Here is a 17,094-nt window from a genome sequence, read left to right as displayed (position 1 = left end):
TTCCTTCCTTCCTTCCTTCCTTCCTTCCTTCCTTCCTTCCTTCCTTCCTTCCTTCCTTCCTTCCTTCCTTCCACCCCTCCACCAACTGCCTTAAGTCCACTGAAGTAAACAATCTTAAAAACACATTAATCCTGAGCATGATATGACTTGGTAACGGGTGGATGACCCAATTAAATTTGATAGAGATGTTTAAATGTCGTACATTACCGGAAACAACAGGAGAGCAGGTACAACTTGGAAGTTCTGACATTTTATTTATTTATTAGAAGAAAGGCAAAAGCTTTCTTCAAGCAAATATGAACTATATTTGATTGTGCTTTTCATTAAGAGACATAGGAGTTATTACTTAAAAAATAAAGTCTGACATTCTTAGCTATCATATTTGTAGATAATGATTCTGTATTGCACCATTTACAAAAGTAAACCAGCTTTCATAAATAATATCCATTATATTAAATCAGATTATTTTTCTCCAAAACAACTTTTTGTATATATTAATTTCACAGTTGGAGTTCATTATACTTTGTTCTTACTCCTAGAAAGAAATAATAAACATATTTTTATAAGAATAAATCTTTAACAAACATTACAGTGCAGGCCTGAGATTTAAGCTTTAAAGTATCTTTGCTTTGTAATATCCTCCCAATTAACAGGGCCAATCTGTGCTCAGCTTAAAAGTGAACCAAGTTATTCTGCCTGGGAGTCTCTTAGAAACAGAATTCATGACAAATAAAAGAGGGATGATGCATCAAAGTGGTGTTTGTCCATAACAGCAACAGGGACTGTATATAATCTTACTTATTCTTTAAAACTTAAACAAGCTTCTTATTCCATTATATGACTACTGTGTACAGGATATAAGCCATAGCAAAGAGTAAATTTGTAAAGAATACAGGCATTACTATTTAAAAGTAAGGATTCTTCTTAAATAGTTTTCTTTTTGGTACTACAGTAAACAGCACATTTCAATAGCTCTGATAAGAACACTTGAGCCCCAGCAGTGACTGAGCTGCCCCCCTTGAACACATGCATGCATGAATACATGAAGCCACCTGCTACTAACCCTTGGTCTCTCAAGGTAAGCATTGTTCCCTCTGACTGGCAGCTACAGTCTCTAGGTCTCAGGCAGAGGTCTCTCTTATCATCCTTTTCACTGGTGATGCGGCAAGGGATTGAATGTATGAACTTTTGCGTGAAAAGCAGATGCTCTACTATTTGAGCAACGGCCTCTGCACTTCTTCCATAAATGGCCAGAACGTGATCACCCGCTGGTGCATTCAACTCCCCCAAGCTCTGGTAGCCTAAATGGATCAAATTGCAAATGAATCAGCAAACAAATCTTGGTTTGTTATTGTGTGATCACACTAATCCAGCAATTGCTTCAGAAATTAGAAGACTTGCAGATGCTAAAAAAATTATTCCATATTTACAAAGGAGGGGCTGATCCAGAGATTCTCCTTCAGCATATGCAGGGCACCCTAGACTTCAGCATAAACACTGGTGCAAACTACCATGTGGGTTCACTTATGACAGATCTGAGGTCACATTTTGCACCACACTATGAGTCAAGAGCTATGGTGGGTTGTTCTGGGACACTGTCAGGCCCTGTTTCGGTGTCTACAGAGAAATTCAGCAAATAATGAAAAGAAAATCTCACTTTCTATATTTTTTTAAGCCAGGCTCTTATGAAAGGCACAAAAACAGGGCAAAAAATACTGGCCATTCAGTCTACTGGAGATGGGAATATACCGTGATGAATTTAAAACATTTCCATTTGTTCAGTGCAAATTCACCAGATAATTTTTAAAACGCTTTAAAAGAACTTTCCCAATAAACTCTGCCTCAGGAATTTAGAAGGGCAAATGCGCCAGCAGAGGAGCAACTTACCTGCGCAGCCGGGCGCTTAACGGCTCTGCAGCACCTGACCAGGAAGTTCCTCAGTTGCCCAGGCCCACCAGCACAAAGTGCTGCCCTGGCATGGCTGGGGGGCATTCCGGGGGGCGGGACTGACCTTAGTTGGCCTCCAGCGCCTGGTGGCTCCCCTTGCACGGGCAGAGCTGCCAGTAGAGGCGTCTCTACTTCCTGCAATTGGGGGGGGGGGTGTTTGCCTGCCTTTTCAAGGAACCTTTTTAGGGCTTCCAACACCACAGAAAAGCCTTCTGGAGGGAGCAGAGTGGCGCCGGAACGGCACCATCTTCTCCCTGCCTGTCAGCTCTGGATTGGCCTGTTAGAATGGCAACCGGGCAGCCCAATCTGCAAGCCACTGATGGCCCCAGACAGCGCTGTGGCCACACCATCTTCAGAGGGCTTTCAGGCAACATGGGGAGGCAGCATAAAAAACCCCCAGCTGCCCAGAAGTCCACTTTAGGGCTAAACAGAGTTGCGCTACCCTTTTGGTCTTATAACAAAGCTAAGAAATGATTTATTCTTTGCTGTCCAACCTCTACCCCTAACCATTATGGCTTATAATAATGACTGGTTAGCTACATATTCTTGGATTCTTGTTTGTTAAACGCACCTATTGATGAGCTAACCATTTTGAATTGTATTCTCTTGTGTGCTGTAAAGAATGGTTAGAAACCAGTGTCATAAGCTACTTGCACTGAAACATCTTAAAACTACTGAAATTTTACTTTTCTTTGGTCATCTTTGCATGAAGAGGAGTTCTGTGCAATGAAGGACAAAAATATTTCCATATTTGATGGGAAATGGTCCAAGCTATTTTGGGAAAAAGTAAAGAAAGAGGCATTTAGATCTGGTTCAGAGTTTAAATTCTTTGACAGAATGAAAAATGGGTTATGCAGACTCTGAAGAACTGCCCAAATGGCAAAATTAACTGAACTGATATAAATACTAATAAAGAATGTAAGGGTTAAAACCTGTCATGTCTTTTATTGTGAACATTAAGATATCCCCCATTCCTGTTTCTACAGGACATCATGCTGTATTTGTGCACAAATTGTGACCAGCCTGTTCTTTTCCTTAAAAAAACCCCACTTTATTTTAAATGTAGGAAAACTGGTGTTTCCCTGGAAGGACAATATTGGCAGGAACAGTTTCTTACGTTTGAAAGGGAAACACCTTGAAAAGAAATGTCCCTTTCCTCTCTTCCCTTCTCTGCACTTTGTCAGTGAACTGCCCTGCTGCTGCTGGGAATTGGGCGGGGGGGGGGGGGGGGGGGGGGAGGGCAGGTTCCAATACACATCAGTTATTCTGGGCTTCCTGTCTTCTGCCTAGCTAAGAGGGAGATACAAACCGGATACAACCAAACTAGAACTGGCGTTGGGTAAAAATAGACCCCCACCACTCCAAAACACACATACTTTCTGAGTCGAACCAGCATGGGGGCACCATCATGCTCTTGCTGGGAGGTAGTGCTGGGAGGTAGTGCTAGAAGCTAGAGCAGGGCTACAGCAGCAAGTATGCTGAGTCTAGAATGGTTTACAGCTTTCATCCAAGAAGGGCAGGTGAACAATGGCTGGTTGGAGCAGTTGGTGGCTCATGACCCACAAAACCTACCAGTAAGTTTGTTTGTGGCTGGGGATGTTGGGATGGGGTATAACACAGTAATGGATCTACCCAAAGAACTGTTATCTAGAAGCCATTCCATCATGACATCACAAAGAGGCTTGGCTGGCAGAATATATAGGTCAGGAGCAGGCTGAAGCCACTGTCTAGCACTGGGGTCTGCAACATGATGCCCACAGAATCATGGCATCCACCAACACCTTTCCTTGTACCCTCCAGGTGCTTTTTAGAAAGTGGGTGGGCTAGGTAGGGCTTGTATCCAGCAAAGCTTCTGACTGGCCCCTGGAGAGTTGATTGGCTGTGCAGAGTTTTAAATACATTGCCTTGGTGGCAGCTGCCAACATAGCATAAGGATCTTCACTGTGTGACTGAAGGTAAGCTGGGAAGTCATTTTGTGGGTGGTTTTTCCTCCTGCAGCAGCCATTTTATGTCAGCCATTGTGTGGCAGCACCCATGCCATCTTGTGCCAGATTTTAAAAGGTGCCTGCAGGGACAAAAAGATTGGGGACCCCTGGTCTGGCTAACGGAGAAACAGGGGGTCCCTCCTGAAGATGCAACTGACGGAGACCACTAGGCAGTGATTGCTGAAGCTTGGCTACTTAAGCAGAATGCAGGGAAGACTTCTTTGTTAGGTACCACTGGGAAATGATGCTTTCCTGTTCGGGATTTCTCTCTGTGTGTGTGCACCTTGCACAGGTATTGAGGACCTGCTACAGTGCGGCACCTAATGCTTCTACCTCTTTCTCTTGCTTTAAGGATACCGGGGGGAGGGGGCATTGAGAAGGAATTAAAACTTCTTCACGCTATTTTTCTTTTCCTGCTGGCTAGAGTTCTTGGTAAGATCCAATATGGTGTAGAAATTAAGAGTGGCCGAGACTAACCTGGAGAACCAGGTTCGATTCCCCCCTCCTCCACCTGAAGCCTGCTGGGTGACCTTAGACCAGTTCCTGTCCTCTCTGAACTTCTTCCGTTTATGCGGAGGGAAGCAACGGCAAAATACCTCTGAATGTCCCTTGCCTTGAAAACCCTACAGGGTTGTCATGAGTCAGCTGTGACTTGGCGTCACTTTATACTACCAGAGTTCTTAGTATTGTTTGTAGGAATCTGACAAACTCCTTCATCAAAAAAGGCAGCACCAAGAACTGGCTGGGCATTCCTCCCTTGTGCAAGACACACCTACCTTGCCCTCCAAGCTGGAAGAAGTTTTTTAGACTTGCTACCATTACCAAGACATCAGGTTCTTCCACTACAGTGTAGCAACAAGACTTCTAACTTCAACCTGCGCACAGTTTTGGGAGCAACAATAACTACTGAAACATTCCATTCTCGAAGCTACTTCTTGTCTTCTGAATATGTGTACTGAAGTCACAGCAGGCATTTGCTCACTGAGCGCTTCCTGCTTGGTACAGACCAGGAGTTCCCAGCCCTTTTGAGGCTGTGGGCACCTTTGGAATTCTGGCACAGGGGGGCTTCTGTGGGAGGCCCAGCAAAACGCAAGGTGGCTGCTGGGGAGGGTGGCACCATGCCCCTCCCTCCCTAGAAGAGGGATCTGCATAGCCAATCACATCGCTCCCCACTTTCTGAAAACTCTTGATGGACTCCGTGGCACCCACAGGGATCACATGGAGATCCCTGGCATAGACTTAGCTCAATTGAGGAGCTATTTTGTTCCAGATTTTCAGATGATACAACTAGTTTTCTGCATGTAATGTAGTGTCATGGGCTTGTCGGATTATTTGAGCACAGACATGTAGTCCAGAAATGAAACTCGCGACAGGCTGAGCCATGCTTCACTGGCACTATGCCAGGGCACACAACCACCACCAATGGGGAGGACTGGAACAACAGAAAAGCTGCCAAGGCGCCCAGTTTGCTTTGGATAGGCACACGTCAATACTACATAGAACATGGAAGACAGGACTATTGTTTGGGAAACGAGGGCTTCACCGTCCACTTCAGCAGTTTCATAAAACACAGCAATAAACCGATGAAATCAAATAAACAGGTTGATGCTTTCATCCACTTGCCCTTCCGAATGCTTTCCTTTCAAGTTTATTCTTGGTGTAAGTCCAAGGCAGCCCCTACAAATACGACAGCAGAGTATCAGTCCACCACTCCAATGTGCAGTCAGACATCCCAATTGTCTCTGTAAAAAGGAGTCACGTGGAACATGTAACAGTGGGTGCAGACACGGACAGGCCTCATCTGGCCATAGCGAGGTAAAGGGGCAGAGTGAGAAGAGCAGCGAGAGCAAAAGATCTGCAAGACACAACAGAAACAAATTCCAACATGTCTCGATGCTTTTCCAAATGGGACACACATTCAGCTTGAGCCCAACCCTTCAAAAAGCCTTTCCAGAATGATAGAATTGGAACAGACCATAGGAGCCATTCAGTCAAGCCCCCACCCACGCAGGAAGACATGATCAAAGCACTCCTGACATCCAGCTTCTATTTAAAAACCTCCAAAGGAGGAGACTCCACAATCCTCTGAGGCAGCGTATTCCACTGTCCAACAGCTCTTACCATTAGGAAGTTCTTCCTAACGTTTAGGTGGAATCTCTTTTCCTGCCCCTTGAATCTTTTGCTCCTTATCCTAGTCTCTGGAGCAGCAGAAAACAAGCTTGCTTCCTCTTTAAAGTGACATCCCTTCAAATATTTAAACATGGCTATCCTGTCACCCCTTCTCTTCTCCAGACTCAGCATACCCAGTTCCCCAAGTCTCTCCTCATAGGGCAAGGATTCCAGACCTTTTATCATTTTGGTCACCCTCCTCTGGACCCATTCCAGCTTGTCACTATCCTTCTTGAATTGGGGTGCCCAGAACTGGAACAGTATATTGCAGGTGAGGGCTACCCAATGCAGAATAGAGAGGTACTATTACCGTACATACTCGCGTATAAGCCGAGTTTTTCAACCCTGTTTTAAGGCTGAAAAATGCCCCCTCAGCTTATACACGAGTCACCACTTACCAGCAATCACAATGTGCTTGTTGCTGCACTCCCCGGAGGGCGAAGGGAAAACCCCCGCAGCCAGAGGGTTCCTCAGGCCTCTACCGAGGCTGGGGGCGTGGCCCGGGATGACCTCCCTGCGGCTGCACAAGCTGCTTGTTGCTACCCTCCTCGGAGGGTGAAGGGGGAACCCCGAGGCACCCGGGCTGGCTGGGCTTCCTCAAACCCTAGCTGGGAGGCAGAGGGAGCTCCTTATTTGGGCAGTGACATCAGGCGGAGTCACTGCCCAAATAAGGAGCTCCCTCTGCCTGCTGGCTGGCTAGGCTTCCTCAAACCCCAGCTTCCCACCCTCGGCTTATATGCGAGTCAATAAGTTTTCCCAGGTTTTGGTGGTAAAATTAGGTGCCTTGGCTTATACACGGGTCAGTTTATACACAAGTATATACGGTACTTCCTTTGATTTAGACACCATATTCCTATTGATGCAGAACTGCATTGGCTTTTTAGCCCGCTACATCACAGTGTTGATTCATGTTGAGCTTATGGTCTTCTAAGACTCCCAGATCTCTTTTGCCTATACTGTTGTCAAGCTAGGTGTTGCTTATCTGATATCTGTACATTTCAATTTTTCTGCCTAAGTGCAGTACCTTACATGTTTACACTAACTGTCTTGGACCCACCCAAAATTTCCAGGCAGACGGAAGATTTCTATTCAAGGAAATTGATGTTGTCTCCCCCTTCCCACTGCAGATCAAATGGTGCTGCTGGGGAAACAATATGAAGGGGGAGGGGAAGTGGCAAAAATCCCGACCCCCTTTCTGCCTTGCCAGAAATTCTCTGTGGGATCTTAGATACTGCGAGGAGCTTCTTATCATTATGGAGAAACTTCGGAGAGAAAAGTCCATGGTAGAGGGCTGTTTCCTCTATACTGCCTCCTGTCTAGGCCTGGGGGAAGAAGAAGGGTCTAGGTCTGCGTCTTCTTTATCAACATCAACCAGTTAAGGAAAATGTAAAACTGCCTTTCGGGAAAAAGCCATCATTCTTGAACAGCTAAGCTTTACTGGTTCCTTGTGAGATTTCATAAATGTTTTGGAAGCCTCATCCCTGTACACAAAGTTAGGAATATACTTTGAGGCATATCCCATTCTGGCAGCAGTCATCATATATTTAAATAGTTTACTGGACTTTCTGGTATGTTGCTGGGTAGAATATTTAATAACATACATTTCAGGTCTAATACTAATTTGATTTTGAGTATTTTCTGCAACTCACTATGAATCATTATCTAATATTTTCTTGCTTTCTTACATGCCTACCACGTGAGATAAAATGTATTTTGGCGTTTCCAACATTCACTATTATAATCTTTGTTAGCTTTTGCTAGATCTTTTGGAGTAATATACCACCTATAAAACATTTTGTACCAGTTTTCTCTTAGCATCTAACATTCTGTAAACTTAATTTATTTACCGGTAGTCCATAAATTTTCCAACTGATTTATACTTCTATTCTCTCCAACAACTGGTCACAAGAGAGTCTACTACTCACTCAATGGATGGCGGCATCTACCATCTTACCTCATGTCAGAGTGGATTTAGCCCCGTACCGTCAGTGTGGTAAGGATTGCAGTGGTGATCTGAATGTAGTACTAAGTTAGTCAAGATCTCTAGTGATTTTTGAAGCCCTCACCCGAGATTCAAGGTTCCTTCTGCAGAATAAAGATCTCCAAATGCATACCCTTTTGTGCACTGTTACATGCAAAGGTCTGGGCACTGGGGCTGCCAGCTTTGGCAAGGCTAGTCACTTGCTGGGCAACAATGGCTACTGTGGAGTCTAGATTCCACAGTCTAGACTGTGGAGTCCCCCTTCTTTGTCCAAAGAGGTGGTCAAAGCTGTCAAAGGTGACACTGCCAACCTTCAGCCCAGTTACTGCCAATGGCCCCAACACAGCACAAGCAGGGGACCTATTCCCGCGTCTGCCACCCTTGCTCCTGTGCCCCCTGCCCAGGGGGCACCAGTCCTGACTCTTCCCCCATTACTGCCCTGATTCCTACCCAACATTTTTGTCCTTTACTGCTTCATCCCTGCCCGGCCACGGCTGCTGCCTCTCCTCCCCCCCCCCCCCACCCCGCTTCCTGGCTGTTTTTCTCCTCTCCATAAAGCCAAAGTAGCCTCTCCCTCTGCCAGGACAGCTCCCATTCACCTCTTGCCCCTCTTCACCTGTCAGATAAGAGCCATGCAGCACTAGAGACCACTGGCAGTCACAATAGGAAAACAAAATATTGTTCCCCTTAACATCTGCAAATAAACAGATGTCACTTTTTTTTAAAAGCCCTTAATTTTTCATATTTTCCTGCAAGTTTAAGGGGGGAGGGTCACCCAAGTCTGCAGAAACCTACCTTAGCTTTAAGTAGTCCCTCCTTTGGGGAGTGTTTGATCTGCACAGTGAGGCCACCCACAGCTATTAGTTCCCAGAGATTAAGCTCCAGGGTACAGATGCAAAAGACGGTGTGGCCAGAGGCAGGCAAAAAGAAGCTTTCTCCCATGTGCAGATCTCCTGCCGCGGGACTGCAGGACAACCTTTTGTGAGTGCAGGAATGGCACCAGCTGGGCGTTTTGCACTCTGCACATGCCTCCCAAGCCAGCAGTGCATTGAATGTGAACTAAAAAGACTACCTTTCCACAGCTCCTGCAGTGGTGCTTCCTGCGAATTACCGTGAAGGGCGCCTTGCAGGCCGTACAGCAGCTGCAGGCTTCATCCGGCACCCAATCAGGAGGATCTTGGGTGGGGGTAGGAGAAGAGAAAGAGCAACTAAGAAATAGGATTTCATGTAAAACTGCAGGTTTATCAAAACAGTCAGATTATTCCATAGAAATAAAACACTGAGAACAAGAAGCAACGAACACAGATAACGTTTCTCAAGCACTAAAACACTGCATTCCGCTGGCACTTGATAGCAGTGGGCTAGTGGACCTTCACAAGAGGATTGGGGGGGAAGGACAGTTCACAGAACCATAGAGTTGGAAGAGGCCACAAGGCCATCGAGTCCAACCCCCTGCAATGCAGGAACACACAGTCAAAACACTCCTGACAGAGGGTCATCCAGTCTCTGTTTAAAAACCTCCAAAGGAGACTCCACTATCTGCCCAAGCAGCGCATTCCACTGTCAAACAGCCCTTACTGTGAGGAAGTTCTTCCCAGTGTCTAAGTGGAATCTCTTTTCTTGTACCTTGAACCCATTACTCCTTGTCCTAGTCCTGTGGCACTCCACTATTGTAGCATCTACACACGTAGAGACACTGTTTGTGTGGTTTAAGGGAGGGGAAGATTTTAATGCAATCTGAATTTTTCCCCCCCTGCACATCCAGGGATTTTCCTAGGTTTATAGAAAAGTCTCCGCTTTCTCTGCCTGGCCCCATTATACAGATTTTTTTGAACCACACACTCTGGGGCCAAGTTTAGAATTAAATACAGGATATAGTTCATCTGGACTCATGACATTCATGGAATTTCAACATTCTATTTAAAAAACCCACTTTTCATACTATACCAGATATACAGATATTGTCCCTTAATTCTAATTAACAACTTTTCTAGTATACACAATGTAGCCATCATTTGTTTTCACAGAAATGATCAGGTACCTTCAAAGTCCCCACCCCTGGGTTTTGCTGTGAATTCTGAAGATGAGACGGTCTCCTGACACAAAACACAGTCTTCTAGCGCTGCACTCCTTAAACAAGGATTGACTGGAAAACACATGAAAAAGAAGCCATTACATCCAAAAATTTTAATGAACACTTTCATATTATTAAGATACACACTATGAGTATGTTTCATTGTACCACAGGTCAGTAATATTTGTTAAAGCATTATAAAATATATCTAAAGAACTGGAGTTTCATACATTATATTTTGTAGGAGAGGTACAATCTGTTCAGTCACAATGCGAAAACATGAGTTAACTAAACAAATTATAGTCAATTGTTCAAACATGAGTCACAAAACTATAGTTATTCAGGCTCTAGAAAGCCTCACTCTGAAGTGGTTGACTAAGGCCTCTTCCAGACATGCAGAATAATGTACTTTCAATCCACTTTCACAATTGTTTGCAATTGTTTTGCTATTCTGCATACTAAAACCCAGTTGCAAAGTGCATTGAAAGTGGATTGAAAATGCATTATTCTGCATGTCTGGGAGGGGCCTAAGTGAGACTTAACCATAATTTCACTTTATATCTGAATGCAGAGTCTTGGCTTTATCCTGGTTTGTTTCCTGCTGGTGCTTTGCATCTGAACTGGCTACAGAACTGCCTGGCAAGAACAGTTTGCAATCTAAATCACTCTTGCCAATCATCACAGGGGGGCTGCCGCTAGCTCCAAATATGTGGCAAATTTGTCTGTTCCCTCCGTTCTCCACCTTCCTAAAGACACATAAACATGGCAAGCTCCTTTAAATCATGGTTGGGGAAAGCAACATGAACAAGTCCTTAGTTTTCTTATTTCAAATATTTCAGCAAAGAAGTGGTTTACACAAGCACCCTGTTCATACTTATGCCCCAGGGAAATGGATTGGGTTGGAGGCAATCTGTGTTGGGAGTGGGATGGATGGAAAACAAGTTGGGTTCCCTGATGACTCGTCTTTGGAGATGCAGTGGCCCCTTCTGCACACGCAAAATAATGCGTTTTCAAACCACTTTCACAACTGTTTGCAAGTAGATTTTGCTATTCCACACAGCTTCAAAGAACTCTGAAAGCAGTTTGAAAGTGCATTATTCTGCATGTGCGGAATGAGCCTGTGTTTGTGCTCAGATGAGGCTCAGCAATGGCACTGCACAGAAAACTCCGCCAAAACAATTAGGTGTGAATGATACACGTGCTTCATGCTGAGCTTTCCAAGCAAGGCAAACTCCAAAGCCCAGTCCTGACTCACCCGAGCACCAGGAACGCTTTTGCTTGCTTTGCGAGGCAGTAGTTGACCTAGAAATCCAAGGCCTGTCCTGCCACATCATGTGGAATCACAGTTTCCTTCTTTTTTTCAACCAACAGTAGCCAAGACAAAATAAAAAAAAACTGGGGGCCAAGAAGCAGAATGAAGTCAAGACCTGGGGATTTATCAACCTGTGTCCAGAAAGGGCTCATGACCTTGTACTGTAATGAGGTAGCATGTAGTTGGTTCACTATGGGGATGGTCTAGAAGAGCTCCACAACAACATAAGAGAAGCTCTGCTGGATCAGACCCATGAATATGCATATTCTGTTTCACACACAGGCCATAATTAAGTACCTAAAAGGTCAAGGAAGTGTTTAAGGTGCCCCTAAATATAAAACACATATGTATTTATTACAAATACACCTTCTGCACACCATATGCCCATCACAATGCATCGAACGGCCCCGTGGGACACCTTTTGGATCCTTAAAAACAGACGCATGTGGGCCAGATGGCCTTCCTCAGTGGTCACAAGAAAGACAGCAACAGGGTTTAGCTGCCCGACTACAAATTGCAATTATAACTTTTTATGATTAAGAGGCCAACCTTCAACCTCCACAACCTGTGTGCCAAAGCCTCTGCCAATGTTACCTCTTATTTATTTATTCAGATTTCTATCTTGCTCTCTCTGCCGAAGCTGGCTCAGAGCGGCTACCAAAGATCAAGGCAATATGATATTAAAACAATCACATTAAAACGCCCCTTAATAAATCCAGCCAGGTGCATAAGTACCAGCAGGAGAAAGAAAAAGGAAAATGAGGCCAGACAGGTAACTCAAAACACCACTGCTCACAACAGCTTTGTCTCACAGGCTCCACAGGACTGAGATAAGTGCCAGAAGGCCTTGGTCTCGTTGGACTGGATGTTCCAGCAGGCCAGGGCCAGAGGCAAAATGGCTCTGGCTCTAGTTGAGGAGAGCTAGACAATTCTCTGGCCAAAGAAACCCCACAAAAAGACTTCAAACAGTCAGAAACACCTTTTCAGATATACTGGTTGCCACATTATGACCAGCAGCAGTTTATAAAAACCACACTATGTTTGAAGCGTGGCTTGAGGGTATATTAGTGGCTGCCATGAAGGCAACTTAGGAGCAGCAGTGGCGTAGAGGTTAAGACCAGGTGCACTCTAATCTGGAGGAACCGGGTTTGATTCCCCGCTCTGCCGCCTGAGCTATGGAGGCTTATCTAGGCAACTCAGATTAGCCTGTGCACTCCAACAGACACCAGCTGGGTGACCTTGGGCTAGTCACAGTTCTTCTGAGCTCTCTCAGTCCCACCCACCTCACAGGGTGTTTGTTGTGAGGGGAGAAGGGAAAGGAGTTTGTAAGCCCCTTTGAGTCTCCTTACCGGAGAGAAATGGGGGAGTATAAATCCAAACTCTTTTTCTCCTTCTTAACAGCAGGGACAAATACCTTTTTTTCTGAAGAGGGAGCAAAAGTACAAAATGACTGGTATTCTGAATGTGAGGTTTCCTTTACTTGTCATGGCTCATAGCCACTGATGGACCTATCATCTATGAATCTCCCATGGAACTGATGGGCAATACATTCAGAGTGCACAAAAGAAAGTACTTCATTGCACAATTAATTAAATTGTGGAATTCACTGCTAGGAGACATAGTGATAGCCATGAACAGGAAGGGTTAAGGAGGAGGAGAAGAGGAAGAGGAGAAGGAAGAGGAGTTCGGATTTATACCCCATCTTTCTCACCTGTAAAGAGACTCAAGGCAGCTTACAAACTCCTTTCATTTCCTCTCTCCACAACAAACATCTTGTGAGGTAGGTGGGGCTGAGAGAGTTCCGAAGGACTGTGACAAGGCCAGAGAGCGGGGAAACAAATATGATTCACCAGATAAGACACATTTATGGAAGGTGGGTCCATTAAATGGTTATGCTGACCAAAGAGAAGCTATGCGGTAGTCAGGGACAGCAAACCTGAAAGGCAGTGCTACGAGGTAACATCAGGAACTTGGGCTCCATCAGTGACGTAAGTATAGATTTTTAGGGGGGGCCACACCCCACCCGCCCCTGGGGGTGTGGCCCCGCCTCCCTAGCCCCCACCCCCGGCCTCAGAGCTTATAAAAGCAGCTCTCTGGGGCCAGGGACAGCAGACTCCGCTGCCCTGCCCCCCACACCGGTTGGCCCCCAGCCAGCAGTCCCTTCTGCCCTCCACTCCGGGCAGAGGCATAGCTAGGGTAAATGGAGCCCAGTGCAAAATCTGAGTTTTGTAGGGGCCCCTCATGAGCGGCCGCTGTGATGCTGGAATCCACCCCCAAACAGCATCACTTTCAATGGTGTTTATACTAGGGAGCCCAGATTCTTCTTTTAAATCCACCTTAAAGGGAGAATCAGGGGTCCGCAGTTAAAACAACATTGAACGTGATGCTGTTTAGGGGAGGATTATCCCCCACCCTGAAACAGCATCACTTTCAATGTTTAAACTGGGGACCTCAGATTCTCCCTTTAAACCCATGCCGAAGGGGGTAGATTTAAAAGGAGAATCTGGGGAAATTTGGGGGGTGCCTGCTGTCAGGGGTACAATTGTTGAGCTAGCAGCACCAAAATTTCAGGGCATCTTTAGGAGACTCTCCTGATGATACCACCCAGGTTTGGTGAAGTTTGGTTCAGGGGATCCAAAGTTATGGACCCTCAAAGGTGTAGCCCTCATCTTCTATTAGCTCCCATTGGAAACAATGGGGGATGGGGCACCCCCTTTGGGAGTCCATAACTTTGGATCCCCTGAACCAAACCTCACCAAACCTGGGTGGTATCATCAGGAGAGTCTCCCAATAAATCCCTGAAATTATGGTGCTGCTAGCCTAAAAACTGCGCCTCCTGCAGGCCAAAAACCAAAAGAACACTTTAAAATACCCAAAAAAACCACAAATGGGGGCAGAGCTTTGGACATGTAATGGGGGGCTGAACCCGAGAAAAACCCCTTACCTACGTCCTTGGCTCCATGCTCTGTTCACTAGTCCTCCTGGTCAAATTGTTAGTCATCATGTGAAACAGGATGCTGGTCTAGATGAATCACTGGTCTAGTCCAGCAGATAACTTTTCTGCTCGTTAACATACTGATTAAAAGGGTAAAAGATATACAGTTGTCCCTCCCATATTGCCACTTTCCACAACGTGGTTTTGCCTGATCACGGGTCAGTGTCAAACATCACCCCCCAACATTAGCACCCCCCAAAGAACCCCTGAAAACAGGTCCCAGTACCATAAGGAGGGATGCCAATGAAAAGCCCTCCACATCCACTGGTATCAAGGGCCGGACGCCCCCAATGCTGCTGTCCACAGCCTCCAGAGCAGAGGAACACAAGCCACCCAGAGAAGTTGGATAGCCACTGCAGCACGCAGCCCCCCCCCAAAAAAATCTGCAACCCCGCCACTTGCAATTTTACATGGTTGTCCACATTGCAAGCGGACTGTGCCTCTAACCCCAACGAGGGACAACTGTATGTTTATAGGGAACTTACATTTAGGATAGAAAAGAGGAAAATATAGTGTGCTGCTACCTTGCTAGCTAAAGAGAGAGTTTATGTGTCTTATTTCTGCAAAGAAACAGGACATAAGACCTGAGAGGATGAGTCTAAGGACAGACAACAAGTGACACAAAACAATGAAGCCATCACTAACCTGACAGCCCTACCTAGCTGACCACTTGCCTGCCCCCTCCTGGGCCGTCTTCTCAGTTCCTCTGCACGCTAGACATGGCTATTTGCAACACTTTCATGTTCTTATCCTTCCTCGCCAAGACATGACGATGTTCAGGCTTTAATTTCTGTTTGCAAACTTTAAGACCTTAAGTGCAATTTGAATGCATTCAGTAATATATTAATTCAGCTACAGAAAGACCAAACTCGATGAGTGCATATAAGTATCTTCCAAACAAGAACATTAATGAAATAGAAGAAATGTATGAGGCCCTGCTGTATGTTGCATCAACTGCATTCCCTCTGCTGAATGAATCCATCACTACCTCAAAGAAAGATGTGGCCCAAGGGCCTCGCTGGCTTTTTATGCCACCAGCAGGCGGTCTCACCTCTTCCCTACATCCCAAGACTGCAATGCCACAAGCTATTCAAGCTTAAATACCGCCTACATTCTTGCAAACAATATAGACTATTTACATTTTCTTGAAACCAATTGGATCTCAGCAGCCTGTGCACAAGGCTGAAACCACTGGAACATGTAAGGGTGTGCATTCAGATATGTCAGTGCTAAATTTATCCCCAAAATCAGCTGGTCGATATTGGCCTGCAGACATGTGAAATAACACAAAATGCACCTGAAATTCCAGGAGTCTCCTGAGATTTCAAGAGCGTTTCAGGGAGGCACAGGAGTGGTGAAGAAAAAGGAGGAAGTCAGGCAGGGTAACAGCTGGTGGTTGACATCTCTCTTCCCAAAAGATGCCAACTGACAGCTGATAGTCAGGTAGATCTGGCCTCCATTCTCAGTCCTTAAAATGGTAGAGAAAAAAACAGACTAGCCCCAGACTTCCCATTCTGGCATTGTCCCCTCGAGTCTTCTCTCTGCTGCTGGCAATGGGGTGACAGAGATTCCCACTACTCAAGCCTAATACAGCGGTGAAGGAAATGGCTAGGTTTATGGTTCAGGTATTCTATCTGTTTGATCTCCCCTCCCTCCCTCCCTTCTTCCCTTCCCTTGTTCTCGTTCTATCCCTTGGGAATGTATGAAAGAGTTAATGATCGTATAGCTTATACTTTGACTACCCCTCCTTAGTTGGATTTACGGGCACTGTTGCATTGTTGAGCAGGAACTTTATTAGGTTTTATTGTATGTCAGTGTTATATTGATGAGCCCTTATGGGAAAGGGCACCTTCTAAATTGAAATAAATAAATAAAATTCACCTTTCTTTTGCATTTTCTGCTCCTCTGTCTCAACTTTAGTTGCCATAACTTCGAACAAGGTCTTCAAAATACTTCGCAAGTCACAGGCATAGTTTGTTTGGAGCTGGTCAGCAACACCTATCAGATTTTGGCAACAGAATTATTTATTTAGAAACCATTTTTTTAGAAAATGCAAATGCCACCTCTCCAAAAAACCAGCTTGAGGTAGCTCAGGTTGCTTTCACTGTTACAAAATAAGACCCATAAATATGATCAACAAACAGCTGAGCCATTAAAAAACAACATGAACAAGGTCATCCTGTAGAGAAGCAATTTATGTTTAACAGCCCCATAGCTGTTAAACACACCAAAAAAAGATTTATGAATTAAAGATATGCAAAGGATCTTACACAATTTGCAAAATATGTCTGGGTGCTGGGTGGCTCAGGACTGCAGTTGCCAGTTCTGGGTTGGGAAATACCTGGAGACTTTGCGGGTGGAGCCTAAAAAGGGGAGAGGGAGGACCTCCGCGGGGTCCAGTGGTCCACAGCCCACCCTCCAAAGCAGCCATATCCTCCAAGGCAGTGATGGCGAACCTATGGCACGGGTGCCAGAGGTGGCACTTGGAGCCCTCTCCGTGGGCACGCGCACACAGAGTTCGTCACATGGGGGGTGGAAAATAACCCCATACACACTCACATCTAGGCTGGTCTGGGCCACTGAGCATGATGTGTACGCACTGTGGTGATAAGGGAGGACTTGGCTGGCGGG

General features: G+C 45.5%; 1 protein-coding gene across 11 annotated transcripts in view; it reads right to left on the bottom strand.

Annotated features, from left to right (window-relative positions):
• Positions 1 to 230: 230 nt before the first annotated feature.
• Positions 231 to 17,094, bottom strand: part of ZFYVE28 (zinc finger FYVE-type containing 28) — a 76,546-nt gene continuing 59,682 nt past the window's right edge. For 3 of the 11 annotated variants that reach the window (XM_048502669.1, XM_048502671.1, XM_048502673.1), the window contains exons 10-13: positions 16,345 to 16,461; positions 10,124 to 10,228; positions 5,556 to 5,787; positions 231 to 2,718 (exon numbers count right to left, since the gene is read on the bottom strand). In XM_048502669.1, the coding sequence (XP_048358626.1) occupies positions 2,619 to 2,718; positions 5,556 to 5,787; positions 10,124 to 10,228; positions 16,345 to 16,461 (554 nt within the window). In that variant the 3' untranslated portion in view covers positions 231 to 2,618. Of the gene's footprint in view, positions 2,719 to 5,515; positions 5,788 to 9,154; positions 9,259 to 10,123; positions 10,229 to 13,260; positions 13,278 to 14,305; positions 15,274 to 16,344; positions 16,462 to 17,094 lie in introns of those variants that run through there. The other 8 variants (XM_048502670.1, XM_048502674.1, XR_007244987.1 and 5 more) reach the window with 7 other exon arrangements.

The sequence above is a fragment of the Sphaerodactylus townsendi genome, linkage group LG07, assembly GCF_021028975.2.
Source record: "Sphaerodactylus townsendi isolate TG3544 linkage group LG07, MPM_Stown_v2.3, whole genome shotgun sequence".
Lineage (NCBI taxonomy): Eukaryota > Metazoa > Chordata > Lepidosauria > Squamata > Sphaerodactylidae > Sphaerodactylus > Sphaerodactylus townsendi.
This window is presented reverse-complemented; position numbering and strand designations above follow the sequence as displayed.